Source organism: Crassostrea angulata, chromosome 9 (genome assembly GCF_025612915.1).
Source record: "Crassostrea angulata isolate pt1a10 chromosome 9, ASM2561291v2, whole genome shotgun sequence".
Taxonomy (NCBI): Eukaryota; Metazoa; Mollusca; class Bivalvia; order Ostreida; family Ostreidae; genus Magallana; species Magallana angulata.
The window spans coordinates 25,791,729-25,815,832 of NC_069119.1; the positions used below are offsets into that span (position 1 = coordinate 25,791,729).

Genomic DNA, 24,104 nt, shown 5'->3' on the forward strand with positions numbered 1-24,104 from the left:
TGGAACCGCAACAGGGTCAATAATTATGTCTGAAACATACGGAGGGTCATTTGTGTCTTCTTTAAAATGAACTTCTTTACCATTATTTTTCTTATCGTTACTTTCACTTGTTTCTTTACGACAAATACAAGTCTTTAACCTATCAACATGGACTACCAATCGATTCTTGTCTTTTCCAATTTGATATGTGACATCACTGAATTTCTTCAGCACCGTATACGGCCCTGTCCACCACTTCTGAAACTTTGGTGAGATGCCTTTGGTTCTCTTTGGTGTATACAGCCAAACCTTACTGCCAATGTCAAATTTCTTCCAGGACAGTCTTGAGTCGTATCTCAGTTTTTGCCGTTTTAAAGCGTCTGACAAATTATTTCTTGCTATTTCATGCGCTACTGCCAATGTATCTTCTAGTTCATTGATATATTCTTCTGTTGATCTCTTCTGGTGAGCGGGTAAACCTGCTACTAACTCTACTGGCAGAACAACCTCCCGTCCAAAAGTTAAATAGTTAGGCGTAAATCCGGAACTCTCGTGCTCTGCAGATCTATATGCCATGCATACCAGCTGAAGGTTTTCATCCCAGTTCTTTTGATTAGAATCGACGTACATTGACAACATATTTTCAAGTGTGCGGTTCATGCGCTCCACCATGCCATCAGATTGCGGATGGTAGGGGGTCGTGCGAGTCTTGTTGATTCTCAGTATATCGCACAGTTATTTGAATAATCTTGACTCGAACTGGCGTCCTTGGTCAGTATGGAGAGTTCTAGGTGCGCCATATTTGGTAACGTAATTGTCTATGAAAGCTTGCGCTACCGTCTTGGCCTCCATGTCCGGTATTGGAATAGCTTAAGCCCATTTTGTGAAATAGTCTTGAATTACCAAAATGTATTTGTTCCCTCTGTTTGATGTAGGAACGGGACCTAAAATGTCCATCGCAACTCTTTCTCCTGGGTCCTCTGCTCCGGTAACTTGCATAGGCGCACGTGGAGTTTTACCGTTTTTCTTTCTTTTTGCGCAGTCAGGACAGGATGCACACCATCTTCTTACATCTTTGTCCATGCCTGGCCAGTAGAAGCTTTGCTTTATTTTTGTAAGGGTCTTATGCCTACCAAGATGTCCTCCTGATGGTGCATCATGGCATTGCTTTTGAATGGTTGACCTCATGGAATTTGGTACCGCTACTTGTTCTTTATCTACTTTTCCTTTGTTTGTAAACCATTTCCGGTACAATATATTGTCTCTTACTGACAACTGGTCAAACTGAGCCCAGTACGCTTTTAAACTTGTGCTGCGTGTGGATATGTTGTCCCAACTTGGCCTATGTGCGTTTCTTAGCCACTCTATCACTTCAGCAATCTCTGGATCGTCTGATTGTTGCTTTTGCAAATCTTTAGAATGCGTTGCAATGGTGATGGCTGCTACTGGTTTTCTCTCTGATTTGCTCCATATACCGGCGTCATGATCAATCCTCGATAGTGCGTCAGCATTGCCGTGTATTCTCCCTGCTCTGTGACGAATCTCAAAGTCATACTCCGATAATGTATCCAGCCATCGGGCTAATTGTCCTTCTGGTTCTTTGAAGCTCATCATCCACTTCAAGGCACTATGATCAGTGCGCAAAACGAAACGCCTGCCATAAAGATAGGGTCTGTATGTCTTTATAAAATGTACAACTGCTAAAAGTTCTTTTCTTGTAATGCTGTATCTTCTTTCTGATTTGGTTAAAGACCTACTTCCATAGGAAATGACTTGTTCAGCACCATCCTTAATTTGACTTAACACTGCACCGATACCGCTACCAGATGCATCCGTATCTAAGACAAATTGTTTTGAGAAGTCCGGCAATGCAAGAACAGGTGATGTAACCAGCAATCGTTTCAGGTCTTGGAAAGCTGTTTCACAATCGGCATTCCAATCAAATTTCTTGTCTTTCTGCGTAAGGCCATGCAAAGGATTGGCAATAGCGGCAAATCCCTTCACAAACCTCCTATAGTAAGAGCATAAACCCAGAAAATTGCGTAGGTCACTCACATTGGTTGGCGTTGGCCATGATCTTATGCACTTTACTTTTTGTGGATCTGTTTCAACTCCATTTTCTGTAATGACATGGCCAAGATACGAGACTCTATGTTTGAACAGACTGCATTTCTTACTTCTCAGACGAAGTCCTGCATTTTGAAGTCTGTTAAATACTGATTCAAGTCTTTCTAGGTGTTGCTTAAATGTAGAACTGAATACAATGATATCGTCGAGGTAGATCAAACATATGTCCCATCTCAGGCCAGCGCAGACGGTCTGCATAAGTCGTTCGAACGTTCCTGCCGCATTGCATAAGCCAAAAGGCATAACATTGAACTCGAACAGTCCTTTGTGTGACGTAAAGGCAGTCTTTTGTTTGTCACTCTCATCAACCTCTATTTGCCAATAACCGCTCATCATATCCAAAGTGGAACCATCTTGAACCGCCTAGCGCATCTAACGATTCATCGATTCTTGGCAACGGGTAGGCATCCTTTACTGTCACATTGTTGAGCCTCCTGAAGTCAATACAGAATCTTAGAGATCCATCCTTCTTCCGTACTAGTACGATTGGACTTGCCCATGGACTTGAAGACGGCCTGATAATATTGTTGGACAGCATATTGTCAATCTGAATGTCAATCTCTTTCTTAAGATGAAAAGGTACGCGTCTTGGTTGTTGGCGTATTGGCTTTGCATCTCTGGTGTCGATTTTATGTTTAATCAAGTCTGTATGTCCTTGGTCTGCACCCTTCTCAGCAAAAAGATTTACATGCTTAAGCAGAAATGAACTTGCATGTTTTCTTTGTTCTGATGAAAGACCATCAGTATTGTCCAATAGAGTTTGAATGTGGTCGGGTAGATTTGTATTTTCTGTCGACTCGCCGCTATCTGCAGGTATTGTGGTTCTGATTGGCTCAAATATTACGGCAATGGTTCCTTTATATATTACTAAGGGGTCTTCATGGAGATTCATCAGCCTCAAAGGAACAGAATTGCTATGATCTGTGGATACAATTGATCTACACATCATCGACTTTGTCTTCTGGCTGAATTTCTGGCATGGTTCTACGATTCCATACAGTGGAAGTGGCCTTTTGCATTCCAAAGGTAACACTTGACCAAAGATGATACGCTCGCTTCTGCCTGGTATGACTGATGTTTCTTGGATAGAAACCCTGCAACAATGCATATTTTGCTCCAATAGTACGCCGACAATTTCATCCTTGAAACTTAGGGTCATTGACTTGAGGTTCAGAGTACATTCATGTTCGACCATGAAATCAAGCCCTAGAATACCAGGTCCTCTTATTGCTGCAACAACCGCTTCGTGTTTGATCAACTGTTGTCCTACTCTAAATTCAAACACTGCTGATCCTTTGGTCTCCAATGTTTTACCGTCTGCTAAGGTGAGTCCTAAGTATGCCGGTCGTAAGATCGGTTGATTTGTTGATGGCATAGTATCATATGTTTCGTAAGATACTATTTTTACTGAAGCTCCGGAGTCGACAATGAAATTGGCATCTTTTCCGTTAACAATTGTTGGAATATATAATCCGGAGTCAATTGATGTTAAGCATCCACTCCGTACCTGGCGAGTAGGTCGTGTGCACTCTTCATCATTCTTCTTAGGCTGGCTTCCATCATTTGTCTTCTCTGGTGCCACTCGTTGCGGACATTTGCGGCTAAAGTGTCCTTTTTGATTGCAGTTAAAACAAATGATGTCATCTCTTGTTGTCTGTCTGGAACCTCTGCTATGATTTCCTCTTCTCTTCCATTGCGTTTGCGTTTGCATTAGCTGCTTTAATTGCTGAATTTCAGCCTTTAGTTCCCTGATTTCTGCATCTCTGCCATCATCTTGCTTACAAAATGTTTCTGTATCAACCTCTCGAATCACCTTACTCCATTTTCCTGTTCTCTTTTCTTCAGCTTTCATGCAAGCATCGAGTTCCACAGCAATCTGTAATGTTTCGTCAAAGGAAACCGGTCGGGCGCGCAGAAGTTTAAGACGAACTTCAGATTCTGTCAACGAGTTTAAGAAACTGTCTTTAGATAGTGTATCGAGAACTTCTTCTGGTGCTTTAGGGTACGCAAGGGTAACCAACCGTCTAATCGCCTGTCCTAGTTCCAACAGCGATTCACCAGGTTTTCTCTGCCTTATTCTCAGTTCAGACTTGTAAAGTTCTTCAATATTTGGCGGTGCAAAGCGTTTTTCCAAGGCACTGACTAACTCATTGTAGTTTGTTTTCTTTTCTGCACTTAGATTACTCAGAACTTGCTGTGCTGCGCCGCGGAGACTTACTGCGAGGAATAGACATTTTTGTTTCTCGTTCCATTCGTTTAGTTCTGTGCAGTATTCAAAATGAACCTTGAAGTCCATCCATGGTGTCAAGCCATCAAAGGTTGAAGGGGTAATTCTTGGCCTTCGAAATTCTTCCGTATGTTTTAACCCTTCGGTGCATGGCTGCCGTCTTCCTCCAGCATCTGGAATGTCTGCTTTTTCCTGTATGCGCTTTTCTTTTTGTTTTTCTGAGTTTTGAGCATTTGTCATCTTCATGACTTCTTCTTGTAAACGAATAACTTCTTCTAGCGTCGCCGCTAGATCGTCTTGCAACATATGTATTGATTTCTTTTCTACAGCATGTACTCTTTCATTGGTGTTGCTTGGAGAATAGATTTTCACCTCAGGCGTTTGTCTTAATCCTATTCCCGCCACTGCTGGCGTACGACATCCATCCGGACTCATATCTCTTGGCGTATGTCTAATTCCCGGCGTACGCAAGCCATTCGCCGTCCCTTGCGAACGCTTATCTCTTGGCAAACGCATATCCGTAAATGAACCATCTGTCGTTTCCTCGCCATTAAAATAATAATTTTCGTAATCCCACGACATCTTTGGAGGGCTTTCCTCTTCTAATGACTTAGCACTTGTCATATCTCCAATACCAGAGTCGCGTACATGCTGCCTACTTATATGTCGTTTTGTGACGTTTTCTCTATTCAGGTACTCTTCGTCTTCGCCGCCTGACGCCATTTTATTTTGATAGTTTCCAATCCCGCAGCTGCCACCAATTTGTTACGGGGTTCGTTTTGCTTGAAATAAAACAAGTTTCTGTGTTTATGGATTTATTGGAAGTCTATCAATTTGAAAACAGCAAAAATGCGTCAGCACAGGATTGAATCAAATGTAAAAGAAAATAATAATAGCTGATGCCTTATTCAGGCTTAGCAGTTGTAAATTGAATAGTCTCAGCCTTATTCAGGCTAATCGACCATGCCTTATTCAGGACTTCATTTGTTCCTTATTCAGGAAACTTGAGCTCTTATCCAGAACCAAGCAAAGCAAAGAATAATCAAATATCATGATAATCAACATTTATATAGACAATGATCACGTGACAAATATAAAGCGACATCTATACTATTTCACAAAATACACAATGAAAGGGCGATAATCACATTTACATTGATAATAAAAATCTTTTATTGTTTATAAAAGATAAAGTCCTTAACAGTACCAATGATGTTTAAAATATATAAAACAAAAGACAGTACCCATCCGATTTCTCGGTATTAAAGCTAAAAAAATCGAGTCTATTATTTTGATATTGTAGTATAGATACTGGTACATTTATTATATATAAACATGCATCATACACTGGATAAATGAGTATATCTGAAAACTACATGCATGTGATATTATTCAAGTCAAGGTGAGATCAAGAAATGAAATATAAGCTAAATTATTCAATTTTAATTTTGTTCACAACATATCATGTTCAAAAAATAAAAACCAGTAATCTATGCAGATACTAGGGATTACAGAGAGAGATTAGTAATGAATAGTATATCCAGGAAGCGAAAATGTTGCTGCAATCCGGATTTAATAAATCTTTAAAATTTTTCAGCATTAATCATAATCATCTTTTGATCTTCACAAACAAAAATTCATCTTCCATTCTCAGTTTTCTTTTACGAACCAACCGATCGTTATTCATTGTGCCTAAAACCTCTGTCGACAACTTGCTAGCTCCTTGTATTAGCAAAAGACAGTGTCAAGGAAGTGACGTCACTCATTCCTGTCAAAATCATCGCCAGCTCTTTAGAATGTTGTATAGATTCAATGGTGATTTCTGGTAGTGTGGTACCTATTTTAACAGAAACTAAGGACTGAAAAGCATGGTTCTTTTTGGACGTATTTTCTTACCAGCTTGGTTCTTTGTCTGCTGACAAAAATTTCACAATCCCTAGGAATTTAATATTAAAGATTTCGAACTTCGTCAGCTAAAAAAAAAAAGTTACATCATTTTTAAAGCCATATTAAAAATCATCCATGAGACGTATTCTGATTGAGTAAAATTTAATATTCTTTTTATTGTAAATCAATTCAACTGTTTTTAATGAATAAAGAAAGTGGTTGGGTGTGTTAAATACCATTCTGGTAAAATAAATACCTAAAAAAAAACCTCATGAACACAAAATTATAAACACTTTTAAAGTTTTCCATGCTAGTGATTAAATGTTGTTATGAATCTGTATTAGATTACAATTAATATTGGGATTGCATGCTCTGGGTCCCCAAATGTTCTCTTGGGTGGATCACGTTTTACAAGTATCTCTTTTTTTTCGTGGGAATATTTCGGTCGACATTCCATCTCTGACCCGAGAATAAAAAAAACTTCTTTTGCTTGAACGCTTCGAGTGAGAACTGGAAGTGACGGACGACCAAATAAGAACCCGTTAAACACATGTTTAATTAAATGTCTATCATTCATGTAAGTTTTGTATCTTGATTTCTTACAGTTTTTGAGATCTCGCGGGTACAAAATTTTTATAAAATAAAGCTACCTGAGATGTTTGATATGTCTCACCGGAAGTAGAATTTTTTCGTTTATTTAACCATGAGAAGATGACCTTTTGTATTTCTATTGCTAAAATGTTACTTCCATTCTAAATAATAAAAACAATTTTAAGAAGTCAAATTTTGGTGTAATTCCTGTGACGACCGGAAGTTACGCCGGATTAAACATGTTTAGAAAAAGTAACGTTAACCTCGATCCAGCTGTACGTGTACCTTTTCAAGGCGAAGAATTCCCCAGTGCAAACTCCTCGATTTTGCTGGGGTTTTTTTTCATGTTTGTCATAAAAATCCCCTAAAATTGTCGTCAAAATAGAACACATATGTACATGTAAGACTGTAATCTAGAAGATATTGTGTTTGAACTCCGAGCGAGGTTCTAAATATTGAAGGATTGCCGAAAATAATGCATATGGATCATAAATTACCCCCTCCCTTCCCCACCCCCCACCCCCGTTTATACATTTTTAACATCAATGTATCCATATATCACAAACAAATCAACACTAACCCCTTGTCAAATCATTTTCACAACTGATACGAAAATTCGGAGAAACTGGAGTCAAAAAATGGGTAGGCATACTGTAATTTTTTTTATTTTACATAATTATATTACAATCATGTTAAAATAAAAGTGATACACTGAAATTCATTGAAATCCAGGACAAAAATGTGCAAACCCCTGCCTGAATTTTGCGTGGACAACCTCTTAATCATTAATTAAAAAATATTTTAAAAATCTTAAAAACGGTCCCAACCATCCAGCGCTATGAAATTAAGGTCAGGCGACACGTTCCTCGAGCACCTCTTTTGTATCTTCTCGTGATAAAGAGTTTCAGTAAAATTATTACTATTTAAAATCATTTTTAATTTGATTGTAATTTTATTATATATAGATATATGCCTAGATGACCAAGTGGTTAGAACGATGGCCACTCCCCTGCGAGGAGCGCATGTTACATAGGTTGCGAGTTCAAGCCCCGGCCACGGTGAAGATCTAAAAGATAATATAGTGAATTTTCCTGTGCTGTACATTTTTTTACATCAGCAATTCAAAGTGTACTTTGAAAAAGATCATATAGGAGATTGCATACTCTAGTATTTTGCAGAAATGCCTGGTAAGGTATCCTAATTTTTTGCAAGAAAGCTTGTCAAAGTAGTAGTAAATAAATACCAAATTCTTGGAAAAAGTTATATAAAATTGAGGAACTTGTCGTCTGACCTTAAGAAACGGATGTCAACGAGCATTAAACAAAACTACAGATAACTCAGACACGAACTTGTGACCTTACTTTTGTATCGCTTTAATCCCTCTGTAATGACGAAGCGCTGAGGGTAAATACACGGAACCGGAGTGTTGTGCTTCTGTATTACACGTGAGTATATACCCGATCAATTTTCCTATCGATTTTCAATACCCTAATCAAAGCTTCGTAAAAATTTGAAGATGCTGTGAATATTCAGCATGAAATGCCTTCCATTGATTTTTCTTTGAGTAAGGATATATCCGTTTTCCAGGTACAGAATATTTAATTATTATCACAATACTTTTAAAAATCTGTTTTTCTTTTTTGGTGAGGGTTAACATTTTGTGTGGTCAGTTCCATTTTGTTTCACATGTTTGAAAGCGTGTGATGATTTTTTTTTTTAAAGAGAAAATGACTTTTATGTGGACAGTTATGGTATAAAATGCCTCAGTCTTCATTAGTCTCGCCTCGCTGGCGCTTTCTAAAATATCTTCTTTATTTGAAAGGGGAGAGTTGGTTGTCCTTACGCTAGTGTAGATACATTTGTAATGCCCTGTTGCATGTACATAATAGAAACTTTACATACAAATTGATGTATCTATTAAAATGAGGATGATACTTATCTTATTTTAGATACATGTACAATTTACATTGTACATGTATGTATAGGTATGCAAAGTCAGACAGAGTGCAGACTTCATACCGTCTTTATATATTCCGGTTGGTTTATTCCCACTTGAATTTTTCCTCTCTAGAGCTATATAATATTAAAAAAAAATTATATTGATCGAATGAACATATTATGTATGTTGAAACTTTGACATAGTACATGAATTTCTCAAGTACGTAATGAACTACCTATACATGTGAATGGAGATGAAAATGATCATGGCCTCTGCATATATAGAGAATACCTTTCAAACATCTGAAAATTTCATAGAAAAAATATTTGTCGCCATGTTGAATCCTGGCTGCACTACTTCGAGTTCTTACATGTTTAGGAAATGTAGGTTGAATTTGTTTCTCTTATTGACCAGGGATTAAAACCCACCCGACCGTGAGAACTGACCGAAATATTAATCCTCCTTTCAAAACGAAAACCTTATAGCTAAAGGCGATTTTAAAAAGGACTCTCATCTATACTAGTAATTAAATAGTTTGACACCAGCAATTATTGATGTCGTAAGGTGCGACCGCAATGTATATTATTTTTGGATAATGATCAAATCGTGTATATTTTTTCTCTCTCAACAATATGAACACATCATTCGGGTTTTTTAAAGATCGTTAAAAAACTTAATTTAATTTTTTTTGGCTCAGATTCAAGCCTAGTTTAATGTTTTTCTGTGATATAAAAATGCAGATTAACCATGAATTGCACAAGAACCATTTTACCAAGATATTGGACTTTGGGTAGTTGTGCCAAACATGCAATGTGACGTAGGCCTGTCGATTTCAAAGTCGGCAAGTCAGCCATCGCTCATTGAAATCAACAAGATTTGCCTGACCTTTAAGCAAATTCAGACTACGTTGTACAATAAACGGTAATCTTTGCCACTTGAATCCAGTACCATTTTAAACACTTTACGGTGAAAGAAATAAATTAATCAATAAACTAAGTTAAACACTTGTGCAATGGATTTTTGTTTTTTCATGACACACTCCACATAAGAAGCTAGATCCCTAACATCAGTAAGTGCCATTCACGATATTTTATATTGTTATACTTTCATGTTAAATACTGAAATCTGATTGGTTAAGACGCAGTTAATAATATTTACTATTACCCTCAGCGTTAGCAACGCACTTGGCAACGGGTAACATTAAAAAATGTTACATGCGCGAAAATTATGCGCGTACGGTTCGCTGTAGAATTCACGTTATTCCTATATAAAAGCAGTAAAATTTTCTTAAATTTTTTAAAAAAGACATTCAGTATAACAAAATAAATAGTGCCTGTTTGGGAGGATAACAGTTGAAATTGACACCCCGAGAAAACCATTGTCAACCTCCGCTTCGCGTCGGTTGACAATGGTTTTCTCGGGGTGTCAATTTCAACTGTTACCCTCCCAAACAGGCACTATTTATATAATGTTCCACAAGTGTCTGCATTGTAAAACAGGCCCCGATGCAATGCTCAACAGTTAATAAATCAAACAAGTAAACATGCCACTTTTGATCGAAAAAAAAAAATTACAGCCTTTTAAGGGAACTTAATTTTATTCTGAAAGAGCAAAAAACGATGCCATATAAAGATCTTTTTTTAGTGATTCATAAATCCCAATTGGAACAAGATAAACATTTACATGTACATATGTATAATGTTGAAATTAAGCCAGATTAATTAAAACACACACAAACACACACACACACTTTTTCGAATTATTATAAAACTTTTAAGTAGAGTAAAAAAGGGTTCTTATATGGAGACTGGGTACGTAGTCAACAAATTAATCATTAGGTCTACATTAAAACTTTTGAAATAATTTGTTGAGCTACATGTATAAACGATCATACACATGTAGAAATGGAAAATTTATACGTTATAATCTTTAAACATATTGCTTTTTCTTAGGAAGATTTGTCAACCAGCCTAAAACTTTCCTATTATTATACACATGCTTAACAAATCCATAGTTTTAAAGGGTATACATAAAATTTGAAATAAAGTTGGACCAAGCAGATTTAAGTAAGAGCAAAAAGATGGCGGCGGTATTATGTTTCTGAGACAACCCCGGTTTAAAAGATAATAGGTACTGCATTCAGCACTGTGACGTAAAAGTGAATATCATACAAATGTTGTTTTTTTAAACTTACTAACATCATACAATAATAACTATGTATAATTTTCATGCTAAAAAGTAGAGAACAAAGTAATACGAGATAATATATAGTTTTAGCAATGAATGTCGATATAAGATTTTATCTCTGAATTATCTTCGGTACAAACATTTATCCGTTGCTCGCTATAATCACAGGGGCATCGTATCCGCTCTACACTCTATGACATAATTATATACTATTTATATATATGTCATACAGTGTAGAGGGGATACGATGCCCCTGTGCTATAATGAAAAAAATTAAAATCAAGACAATGTGATGAATTAATAAGAATCGTTTAAAAAAAATATAAAATAACACCGAGTGTGAAAATTTAATGCTACATTGTAAATCAATATAAAAAAAAGCTTTTTCATTTATAATGAGATGGTTTAATAGATTTAATCAATAGACAAGGAAAGAAACCATCAACTTTGGATAGTTGGATAGCAAACAAAATTAAATAATAAAAAAACCAATATCTCTTTGTTAGGGACAGAATCGGGCGTTTTCATTATTGATAACCGTTTGGATGGCGTATACTCGTAGTAGATTCTTTAAAGCCACAAAACCTCATTAAGTAAAGAAAAAAATCCAAGTATTTCATCCTTAAAATACTAGTTTCAAATATTCAATCTATTTGTCTAGATGTGCAAGGTGCTCAGACTCACTACATCAAAACTTTGTCACAAGAAGCCGATTTAAAAGTTTGGCTATATTGTTTGTATTAATTGATTTTGTCGATTTTAATCACAGCTCAGTGGTATAAAAAAAATGAACAAACGGCCCGGGCTAATTCGAACACGTGATCCATAGATAGCGATTTCGAATCCGCCTAGGACTTTTCATATTTTTAAAAATCGTTTTCTTTTAACCCAAAATTGCATTTCTTTTTCGTTAACTTTACTTAATATTTACTTCTTTTGAATCATGCTATCTTTCAAAAAACAAGAAATTTTCTGCTGAATTGGGTCTAGCTTTTTTCAAGGTATAGTGAGCCACCTTAATAAAATCCGTTACATAAACACTGTTTTGGACAACAAAGACGAAATGTCCGTTTCTTTCATTAGCAGTGGCAGCACTGGACCCCGGTGAACATTTAAACTTAACGTCTGTAGTCAATCTTTTGTTTGCCAACAATATACATTTCCAAATCCGAAATAAAACAGATTACATAACTTTGGAACTTTAAATTCTGACTTAACAATATATTTTAGGTTGCGACCTCAGGTCAACTTGTAGGCTAAGATCTATCCAAGTTGCTAACTCGGAAATTTGTTATTTGTTCAATCAATTGGGAGATTCAATGTTTCTATCATCAATAAAGACCTTTAAAATAGAGATTTGTGAATAAGATTATCCTTTCTAAAAGCTCATGCTAAAACTGTGTTGGTCAGTTCGAATTTCTTTAATAAGTATAGATACTATATGAGTTGTTAAAAAAACCCAAACAATGTCATACATGTACACTTGGTAGTATAAAAAAGTTGTTTTATAATAAAGTCCCATTCGACTGAATAATTCACCACAGAATCTTTTTTTAAACTTATTTTCTATAATCTTCTTCGCGTCTTATCGTGAAAGAGCCGAGTTCGACTCTGAGGGCGTAAAATCCGCTTAATCCGAAGGAGTTCACTGAAAAAATAAAAACCGGACCGTCAATTCAGTGTTTGTTTTATGTTTTGCTACTGTTTATTTCGAGAGAGAGAGAGAGAGAGAGAGAGAGAGAGAGAGAGAGAGAGAGAGAGATTGCCATGCTGCCTTTTAGGCCTAGAACTAACCATTAACCTTCTAGCTTGCTGAACAAGACATTCAAAGCAATTGATTTTCTGATGCTGTAATTAGAACCAATCAATAGTTGTGGCAAAGGTTTCCACCTTTTGAAAATGGATCATATTGTTAAGTGTATACATGTAAATATGGCTAGTTAATGTATGGCGGCCAGGTATGGTCATTATTCAACTGAAACCTAATCGAGTTAATATTATGATTTGATTTGTAGAACGGACGACACAAGCAAAACAAAAAAGCAGTTGCTATTAACGGGGTTTATTGGACAATTGCTTGTGTGATTTTTTATTTTTGAAAACGAACTTCTTCATGTAAAACAGAATTTTTATTTTTCGATTTCATGTCATTTCTTCTTCCTCAAATGAGGGTAACCGCCACTGATCTGCTTCTCTCCTCACTAACAGACCCTCACACAGTTATATAATGCATGTAGCATGCACCTTAAAAATCGTGCAGTTTCAATCCAGTATCCAATAGCTTATAATTAATCCATCAAGGGGTTATGAAGAGTGGAGCGTATCTGTAAACTTTTGACTTGGGGTAGGGCGGTTAAAGCTTCTGAACTTGTGGGGTCAATCCAATTGTATATTTCGTACAATATAAAAAAATGTGTTTTAACCCCCGTTAGCGGTTTATGTAATTTTTCTGCAATGACCGATTACTTCATAACCCGCATGAATCATCAAAGAAAGCATTTTTTGCTTATATTTTATTACATCTTTCTACTAACAAATCAATGAATTGATCGTAAAGAGTAAGTAAAATTGATTAAATTATTGATACCGTGCATCAGTACGTTAAATAAAAGAAACAGCCAAGTTGTCTTTTATGGGAATTGGAGTCTAACATCAGCATGATTATTTCGTGCAGTCCGTGATGTTTATTCAGTCGATGAAGATTTCAACCAATCGATAAAAGGGTGTGTAGATATCAGTCTTGTCAGTTTCTACAGAGCTGTGATTAATTATATAGGCCTATCAGAAGCGCCTTGGTTGACTTTTTCTCATGACGTCACGTTCAATTATGTCAGCAACGTCATGCATAAACAGTACCCGCCCCTTAACCGTTGACTTTCAAATTTTGATCTTTGGAATAGGTACATTTAGCTGTAGCTTTGCGAAGAAAATGTGGGCTAGACTATACATGTACATATAGCATTAGTGCATACGATCATACTTTCGAAAAACTTCATTTACTGCGCACGAAAATTTTTCTAGTTTTGAGCATATCAAACACCATTCTGTGCAAATAATATATTTAAAAGATTCTTCATTCTGTTTACTACTGTTAATGGTTGTTGCTTTACTTGCCACAAACTTTCTCCTTATAAACAACCTTTAGGCTGTGTAACCGACCTCGGAAAGCGGATCTTAAAAGAAACCATGGCACTGTATAGAGCTGATGGTTGACGGTTCAGAGACAAGTGAAGTAGTAGCATCTGCGGTTAAATGCATGAGGATGTAGTACACATGTAGGTTAACGGGAGACGAAACGGATCGGACACTTGTCTGACGAAGATGACTCAGTTTATACACACATGTACTCATCCCTGGTCCTTTTCACTTCTGTCTCAGGGTCTTTCACATCATCGTTAAATTCATTTATTAACTGTTGTTTTGTAAAGAAATTCCTGATATTTTACCGTTTAAATTTCGTTATTTTTGCTAAATTTTTATACGAAGCTTTTCTTCTAAAGGAGATCAATACAGTCTAAAATTGTTACGATTATTATCGAGATTTCTTAAAAGATTTACAGTTTTGTTTTTATTAAATGTAAACTGAAAATATTTGAATTCATATTTTGATGAAACCGACTAAGGGGAAGATTTAGTCCAAAGCCTGGTATACATGTACTTACAAGACTGGCCTTGTTAGAATGTTAGAATGATTTTGTTATTTATTTATTTTTTTGGAATCTCGATGGCTGAGAAAACAATTCTTATTTTCTATGAGCGACAAAGGTGCATGGTGTGCAAATTAAAAATGAACTTGAGAATCGTTTGAAAATCTATTATGATCAAGTCGTCAATTCTAACGCTCTTAGATTATCAATATTTACTATTTAATAGAATTTGAAATCGTAAAAAAATGCACAGAAATCGGTAATCACGCTTCAAATTAACTGTTCATTACAACTGTATTTTACTACACGCGTCGACCATAAAGAAGAATTCCCTTTGCCAGGATTGAAATTAACGATCTCCGATCCACGGCAATGTTTGATAACTCTAAATTATCCGGATTTATTTCGTACCACAAATCTGCCTTTTATATAGACAAATTTAATTAATCTTGAAGTGTTAATACTACACTCAACTTTAAAGGAACTGCTTGGCTTAGTGGCTCGACGGAGACCTACTATATAAAGGTTAAGGGGGTTCGAGCTACCGATGCACCGAAACTACTGGTTTTATTTTCGGATTTGATCTCCATTTGTATATCTTTTTTTTTTTTTTTTACATTATATCCATCGTGGATAGAATTGCAATATCATCTTAAAATGCATAGATACCATAAAAATCTTTTTTTTTATTTCATTTGTTAGGTTTGAAGGATAAATTACACTTTTATGATGAAAAAAAAAATACTTTGAGGCTGAGGATCGGAGAACCCTAAATATTTCCAAATAATTTTGCAATTTCAATTACATTTATTTTTACAAATGTAATTCATTAATCCCAATTACTTTAAGAAAATAATTAAATACATTTTGAATACTTTATTTTAATTTTTTTTTAAATTGATAACAATTACATGTTTGTATGAAACAGCATTGAAAATCACAATGCTTTATGAACGACAATTTTTTAAAGATATAAGTCCATTTTTAGAGTTTGCAATGGGGTTTCTAGAGACATTTTCATTGAGTTTACATGTATGTTTGGTTCTGAATCAGATTTTTTTTATTCAGTATCTTTGTTCAGGGGTATAAGAGTCGTTTCACCTGAACAAAATTAGACCTTTACCTATTGCCCTGGGCAGTGAGTCATGCTGAATAAACAAAGTAAACATTATGAGATATTTGATTGTTGCATGAAAACAAGCCCATGCCAAACAGGTACTATACAAACTAAACATCATTTATAAGACATCTTTGTTAAACTTTCAACTTTGTAAACAGTAATTGAAATTAAAGATAAATTTTTGGGAATGTATTTTATTACATTAAAATAATTGTAATTGAAGGAAGACTGAATTACAAGTTACTTCCAATTACTTTGAAAAATGTAATTTATTCGTTCAATTACAAAATATTTTTTTCAGTTACCACGTTCCTGGCTGTTGATTTTTTGGGGGTTTTTTTTGTTTAATTTTTTTTAAAAGAAAATAGCATTTTTTTTATCGAAATATATAAACAAAATAGATCATTAATCACATGTATAATACGCATTTGATATTTATGTTGCTTATATCTTTAAATTGTTCTATATAAATATAAATACCTCTGATTCAAATGTTGTTCATTCAAAAGTATAAAAAAAATCCCAAGATTTCCCCTTTGAAAGGCTCCTCTAGATTGTCAGCTAAAACTTAAAAAATCAACGGGAATTTTCCATTGCAAAAGAGATTAAGGTGTCCAAATGATAACGTTAAACACTTGTGCGAGTTATCCCGAGTGACTTCCGAATGGAGAAAAGACGAAAACTTTACCCATTATAAATCTCCATAAAAAAATTGGTTTTCGTTTCTGTGAATTTTTCTGAGAGAAAAACGATAATGTGTCGATAAAGATATCTTGGAAATTTCCCTTTCATTGATTTTAAGGAAGGAGTCCTTTCTGGTTTTCGACTTGTCTAACGTTAATTTGATTAATTGTTCATTAAATCAAGATGAAAGGAAATTAAAATAATAAATTTTTCTTTCTTTTTTATTTTCATACAACTTGGCATAGAAAAAGTAATCAATATTTAGAATCTAGCAAGGACTACATTTTTGGCGTAATATTGGCGTAGGAAAATATCACATGTTTCGCAATTCAGAATTGCTGCAGATTAATGAGACTGTTTTAGCATATTAAAAACAATAACATTAATGTTGGATTTTTTTTACCAATGTGAACTAATGATATGATACTTAGGTTTCAGAATATGTTTTAAAAATGTGATTTGCCTATCAAATTACATTTTTATGAGCTTTTTAAAGCGCCAATTCTATACATTGATTTTGTGAAAAAATCACTAAGATCAGTTTTTCTCTCTTATTAAATGGTCAATATATTAGCTTTTCTGTCAATTTATATCTTTATTTAAAGTCTTCATAATACAAAAAAATCAGAAATATTTTATTATTGGAAACATAAAAAAATAATCAAAATTTCTTCAAAATTTAAGAAAAATAGAGGAAATGCGGGCTAAGCAATATCAATTTTAGTATAAATATTTATTCCAATTTAATAGTATACGCTGATAGACATTCTGATATTCTATCAATCAGTGAAGAATAGAATCTTCGAATTTTAAGCAAATGTCTACAGAACTACAAAGAGCTACACTACATTATTATAATCCTTTACGTTGAGGAAAAAGGTAGTGACCTTGACCTGACCTTTATGCGTAAACAAAAAGGTCAAAGTAGATTTAACTGATAGAATCGTTTAGTAAAATTATCCGTTTGACTGTGTCAAAATTTCAAGAATTTCTTAATATAAGAAGTATGTTTGATAACGATCGAGAAGACTCCTTCCTTAATTGCACTTCGTTCACAGGTTTGTGTATATTTTTTTTTTATAAAAAAAATCGTCCAAATTTGCAGGATAAACAATTTGGGACAGACGATAAAACATAAGTAAACTGTTGTCCTGTATAAGATACAAACTGGTAAATTCATTTCGTTTATACATTTAAAACTTTGGTGTACATGTATATAAAAGTTACATTACCTTATTATGGTCATAATTCAGCAGTGATATTTCAGTATCATCATGAATTATTTTCTCAACAAACATGGTTCCCCCCCCCCCCCCCCCCCACACACACACTCGGTCAAATTTTTCAAAATTTACGGTATTTTTTGTTCAATAAAAATTAAAAACGGCAATTTCGCTCATCATTGCAACACTGCATATAGCAAACAAACTAAAGTAATCTAACGCAATATATGTCACCGTCTTTCACTCTCAGTGAATCATTTTTTAACTTTTTTTTTATTAACAGTGAAACACGTTGTGGACACGAAAGTCGTATTAATTAACCTGGAGTATGAATACTATCCATGGTAAATCACCTTAAAGTGGCTTTGAATAGATTCAAAACGATCTTATTCGCACCTACCAGTAACTTGTAAAAAAAAAACCAAAACAAAGGGTAGATGATGGAGCGCGTGTCCATTAAGCATGCAAGTAGATTCAACCGGAGGTTATTGTGGAATCATTAATTTTCGTGGGGGCCAATTTTCGTGGATTGCTGAAATTTTATAGGTTCGTGGGGACGTAATTTCGTGTATTTTCTTATACCTACAAAATGAAATATTACTTTATAACCCTAATATATTATTCGTGGAGGATGTAAATTCGTGGATGAGAGGTACCCACGAAATCCACGAAAATTGAGCCAACACGAAATCTAATGATTCTACAGTAATTGAAACTTGATCTAATCGAGATCATTCGCTTGACAGATTCTGAACATTCCATTAAGGTGACTGACACCACCCCGCCACCCCTAAGAAATATAACTTTAACTTCAGTTTATATGTATAAATAAATAAAGATTTTTTGCCAAGTTGCGATATGTTCTGAAATAACTGTGTGGTTTTCCGTTATGATTTTGTGTCAACGTGTAAATCGTTGTCATGAGAGCAACATTTCATTGAATGATATGTACAAATGAAAAACTTCAAAACTAAATCATAGATTTTAAGCAGCAACGCAGTTGTTTATAAAATATTCATGTACTAATAACTATCCTTGGTGTAAGTGCTAAACACTTGTTAAACATTTATGTATAGAAGTTACAATCATTTTTTATGCCAACCCTTTTAGTCATTCGCGTCGGAACCGGGGGGGGGGGCGTGGTGCAAAGTTATACTTAACCATAACCAAAGACTTTTTTTTTGCTTGTCAAAATTTTTGATAAGTCTAGCCCCCCACCCACTTTCAATTTGCTTCTGACGCCACTGGAAGTGATGATAGGATGTCACAGATGAAGCCTAATAAAGGGGCGGGTGGTGGTGGTGGGGGTTGGGTTTACATGACTTATAAAAATTTTAACGTACGTAAAAGTATTATTGAGGAAGCAATGCTAATTTGAATGGGGACTGGATGATAATGGCACAGCTTATCAACAGTTCCTGCTTCGCTTGCCGAGCCAACGGCCACGCAGCTGAAACATAGTATTAATGATAGAATTAATGACTTCTGTTTTATGTTTTAGGTTGAATAGAGGAGATAAGCAAGAGACAAGAATGGCAAACCGGCAACGATTTTACGTGGTGATTCTGACTATCCTGTCTGGCTTCGTTCTCGGGTATCTTTATACATCTATGTACACCAAATTCCTCGTCTCCAAACAGGCACCCGTTTCACATTCTTTAGGTAATATAGGAGCGCGGCAGGCTTTAGAGAATAATATAAAACTGCAACTGAACTCAAACCACAACGTTGAGATAAGGTTTCCTGCAAAAGAAGTGAAGACACAAGTTGCAGACAGCGCTAAGCAACAAACTTCAGCTCCACCAACCAAATCAAACGTTGCGTTAAAGTTACCAGAAAAAGACGTCACGACAAAAGTTACAGAAAGTGCTAAGCAACAACTTTCAGTTCCATTAACCAAACCAGGACCTCTGTTATCGAAACCTGATTTCTGGGGCACGGTGATATCAAGGACAGATACGGGGTGGCAAAAACAGGAGAATCTGTGTAATTCCTCCAGCAAGTTTGTACGAACTCGCCTTCGAGGACCCCAAAATACACCTATACACGTGTACACTCCAGAAGAGGATCAATGGGTGTCTGGAAATATCATTCGACAAGGAATGTGGGAAGGAAATCTCGTCACAAGGATTCACAATATTTTGAAGAACGAACCCGATGTGGTGTTTTTAGATATCGGTGCCAACGTCGGTGTTTTTTCACTGACAGTTGCCAAGCTCGGTCGAACAACTGTGTCTGTGGATGCCCTGGAGGGTAATGTGGCTCGCCTGTGTCAATCCATGAGGGACGGTAAACTTTCAGATCACATGATCGTGATCCATAACGCGCTGTCGTTTCAACGTGAAAAAGTGGCACTCGGTACGCATAAAAAGAACGTGGGTGGAACCTATGTAAAGAAACTGGAGAAAATGGGACTTGATAAAATCGACCAGTCGGCGTTAGTGGTTGATGCCATTCTCCTAGATGATTTATTAGAAATCTTCAACTTTAAAAGAGTAGTGATTAAAATGGACGTTGAGACTTTTGAAGCCAACGTACTAAAGGGAGCTGATAAGTTTTTCAGTACAGTTCAGGTTGACTATTTGCTGATGGAATTTGTTGCCCACAGAGGAAAAGACAGTGGAAATTTTATTGTCGAATTTTTGAAAAAACATAATTTAGTCTGCGAGAATTCCAACAAAAACCATGCCACGTGGTCTGGGGAAGTAATGTTTAAGAGAGTTGTTTCTTCTTGATCTCTAGTTAGTGTTTTTAACAGGTATCTCAATCCCACATTGCACTGACTGTTTCCGATGTCACTGCTTCGTGTATGTTGTTGACGTCATTTCATTTTATGTCCTGACGTAATCGCTGTATGAGTTAGTGCGCTGAAATGGTGAAGTGAAAGTAAAACTTGAACAATAAAAATTTTTCCTTAAAAAAAGAATATGCTATTTATTACTGTTGAACAAAGCTTATGCATAAAAAGTTTATATTTGCACAGAGCTAGTGATATTGATTAAGTGATCATGAACATTATTTGAAGTGAATTCAAGTTGTATGATGTAATAATAATATGCTTATATTGAGCGTGGATGTCCATGTTGTTGCGTGATAGTTTACTTATGAAAAAAGTATCTTAAATGTCTACCTTAGAACTACAAGGTGAGTTTTATTTTTAATATGAATTTTATTAAATGGACTCTATTATAAACAAACTCGCTTTGATTACATGTGCCACATCGTCAGAAACCCATGACTGGTTTACTTACTGACTATGAGTCATCTTGCTGAAGTTTTCCCGTTCTCTGGAATAATTCATGCTCTATTCGGATTGGTTCCTCTATACTTTCGTAAAGAAAAACCACAACAAACGTGTTAATGCTCACTCCTGCAACTATTAAGAGCTGTTTTCATAACATGTGATCGTCGTTTACATGAATGGGTTAAAGGATTATCCCTATAAAAGTTGTTTTGCCGTGTGTTCGGATTGAGTTAAGGGGCTTACCATCAAATTTTTTTTTTGCCCTGTGCTCGGGTTTGGTTAAGTAGCTTCCCCTCCAAGATTGTTTTTTGCCCTGTGCTCGGATTGAGTTACGGGGTTTCCCCTTCAAAAGTGTTTTGTCCTGTGTTCGGGGATTGGATTAAGGGTTTTCAAAAAAAAATTCTCAAAATTGTCTTTCAATTGGTTATTCGGAATTTTTGTAATCATATACATGTATACATAGAGACACGGACTTGACAAATGATTTTATCATCATGATAGAGACTGTCATTTTCTGTTTATATATTATACATGACTGTATAGAAAGATTTTTTTTGTCAGTTCTACTATTTTGGCGCATGCCCATGAAATAGTAATCTAACTGAGGGAATGCTATTTGATTCAGCGAGATAAAAATGTTTTATTATCTTTGTAAACTCATATTGGGAGAATTATATGTGACTGTATAGAAAGATTTGCATGTGATATAAAGTGATCTCTCTTGCAACTGATTGATTTAATATTGATATTATGCAAATCAGGGATTCTTCTATTATAATTTACATTGTAATTTTTTTTTATACACTTAGTCTTACATGTATCTGTGTTTTACCATTTTAACAGGGACATTTATTAGTTGACAATGATGTCATGTCTTCAATTTATAACTATAATAGTTATTCAAACAACTTTTTATGACGTAAAATATCATATAATAAAGATTGGGCAGCAGGCGACCTGCCTATTTCAGCCCTCTTAAAGTTTTTTTTTTATTTCTATATACCTCTTTATTCAGCTATATAAATGCAATGTATTTAAACCTTTACAGATTATCATAAAACCACGGGTCTGTTTATTTATAAACCAAATAATGTACACATGCGTCTTTTGACAATTTCTGATAATTTCATATACGTAACGAGATTCTTCATTATTTTCGTGAATTATTGTTGTTCCAAGAACTAAACAAAAGAATAAATTGAAATAGAATAGAATCACATTTATTATTTTGAATAGTGACCACGTGAGTAATGACATAAAACGACGATGATTTCATATAAACATGATAAATACTCAAACACTGAGAAACTTTTGTTTAATAATATATTAATGCAATGAAAACATGCACACAATTGTACTCAATATATAAATGTACTGTCTCCATAGCCTTGATATTCAATTTTTTTTAACAACAACGATATAAAAGAGATCGCTTCGCAGCTATGCATTAAGGATTATTTACAACGATATATATATTAGAGATCGCCTCACAGCCATGCATTAAAGATTGAAGCATCTCTCAAATGTTTCATGTTTCAAGGTGTAGAGCCACATTCATGTCAGCAGCACTGGCTATCAGCGTTTTAATATTTTACCGCATTTGTAAAAGTTGGATATTGGTAGTCTTCTTTGTTGGCATACATGTTTCAATCATTTCCTTCCACGGTTGCACACCCTTGCTTACAGTCATCTTTTACTGAGTTGCATCATACCACCGTACTATATATATCTCACTTTAAACAACTTTCAACCAATATCGATGCAAGGTAAAGCATTTGTTCGAGTCATGCACTCCTAAATCCCTCGATCTGTCTTCGTTTCCATCTCAGTCTTAAAAAAACTCCATTTATTATAGTGCCTATTCTATTTAGTTCTGCTCATTAGAATTTCTCTCTCTCTCTCTCTCTCTCTCTCTCTCTCTCTCTCTCTCTCTCTCTCTCTCTCTCTCTCTCTCTCTCTCTCTCTCTGTTTAGTTTTGTAATTGATAAGTCGATCAATACCAAAACGATTTGATTCATTTCTTAAAATATTGATTTTAAAGACAAGTAGCGTGTTCAGACTCAATTTTACATGTACACGTATTTTCAAATTTATTCTAAAGCATAGACTAGAATTCAAACTTTAAAAAAGTACTTATATAAAAACAAGGCAAAAAATTTGTTTTAGTTGTAACAAATTTCTGTTTTAACTTGATCAGTGATTTGATATATTAATCCCGGTTAATTTTTCTGCCGTTGCAAAATATTTTGCGTTTTGCTTTTAAGAAATGAAAATTCTAATTTTACAAGTTGTTTTTTTTAAATTATATCTAAGCTGCATACTATTGCAATGTAAATAAAATAATAAATTATTTAGAAAAAAATGCAATCAATAAGATACCAACCACCTTAGCAAATTCAGTACACCCGCAATGATTTTGCTCTATTTTCAATAAGGAGGCTGGATGGTTAACAAATTTACCATCAGATGTATCTTAAAAATAGGTATTTGGCGTCCTTAGCTATAATCTGTAATGCAGGAAAGATAAAAATCATATATTTTACATTTTAAATTTTGGCATTTATATACATTTTTTTAAGAGCTCTCATTCTGAAGGAGGTCAATATAATCTATAAATGACCACGACCATCGAGGCCTCTTAAGTTGATCAATCGTATAACAGTGACAAATTAACATCCTAGGTCGGCAACATTGTAAGAAACTCATGTATCTTAAATTAAGGAATGAATTCAATATTTATTTTTTTGTTTTATACGATATAAAATGTTTTGGGGCAGTTTACACTTTATAAACTGCGAAGCGGTTTATAAAAAAGCGTAAACTGTTTCAAACCATTTTATATTGTATAAAACTAATTAATATTTAATTCATTCTTATAATTAAATTTTTTTTTTACTCTTCGTTGTAGATAAAAACGGTCATTTGACCTTTAAAATGACGTAAAATTGTACAGAATTTAAACGTAACGTCAGGCGTATTGATACTTTCTTTTTAAACTTTAGTCTTACTATGACGTAAGCAAGATTCATTACGATTTAAAATAATTTTTAGCCAATCAGAAAGCGTGTTACAACCAGAATTAAATTATTAGAATATATTAAAATCTAAAATTTTTAATGTACGACCTTACCTCAGATATCGGCTTGTTTTCACTCTTATTATCTACCACTGTCAATCAGATTCTATATGATAGACGTTTTCATATAGATGTTAAAATTTCGATATCTTTGAGAACCTGGGGTTTTCCAA

The 24,104-nt window shown here is 34.8% G+C and overlaps 1 protein-coding gene across 4 annotated transcripts in view; it reads left to right on the top strand.

The window, feature by feature from the left end:
• LOC128163721 (uncharacterized) overlaps window positions 1-22,069 on the top strand; it is a 29,027-nt gene extending 6,958 nt beyond the window's left edge. For 2 of the 4 annotated variants that reach the window (XM_052827366.1, XM_052827363.1), the window contains exon 2: window positions 19,113-22,069. In XM_052827366.1, coding sequence (XP_052683326.1) covers window positions 19,144-20,346 — 1,203 coding nt within the window. In that variant the 5' untranslated portion in view covers window positions 19,113-19,143 and the 3' untranslated portion in view covers window positions 20,347-22,069. The other 2 variants (XM_052827365.1, XM_052827364.1) reach the window with 2 other exon arrangements.
• The last annotated feature ends 2,035 nt before the right edge of the window (window positions 22,070-24,104 follow it).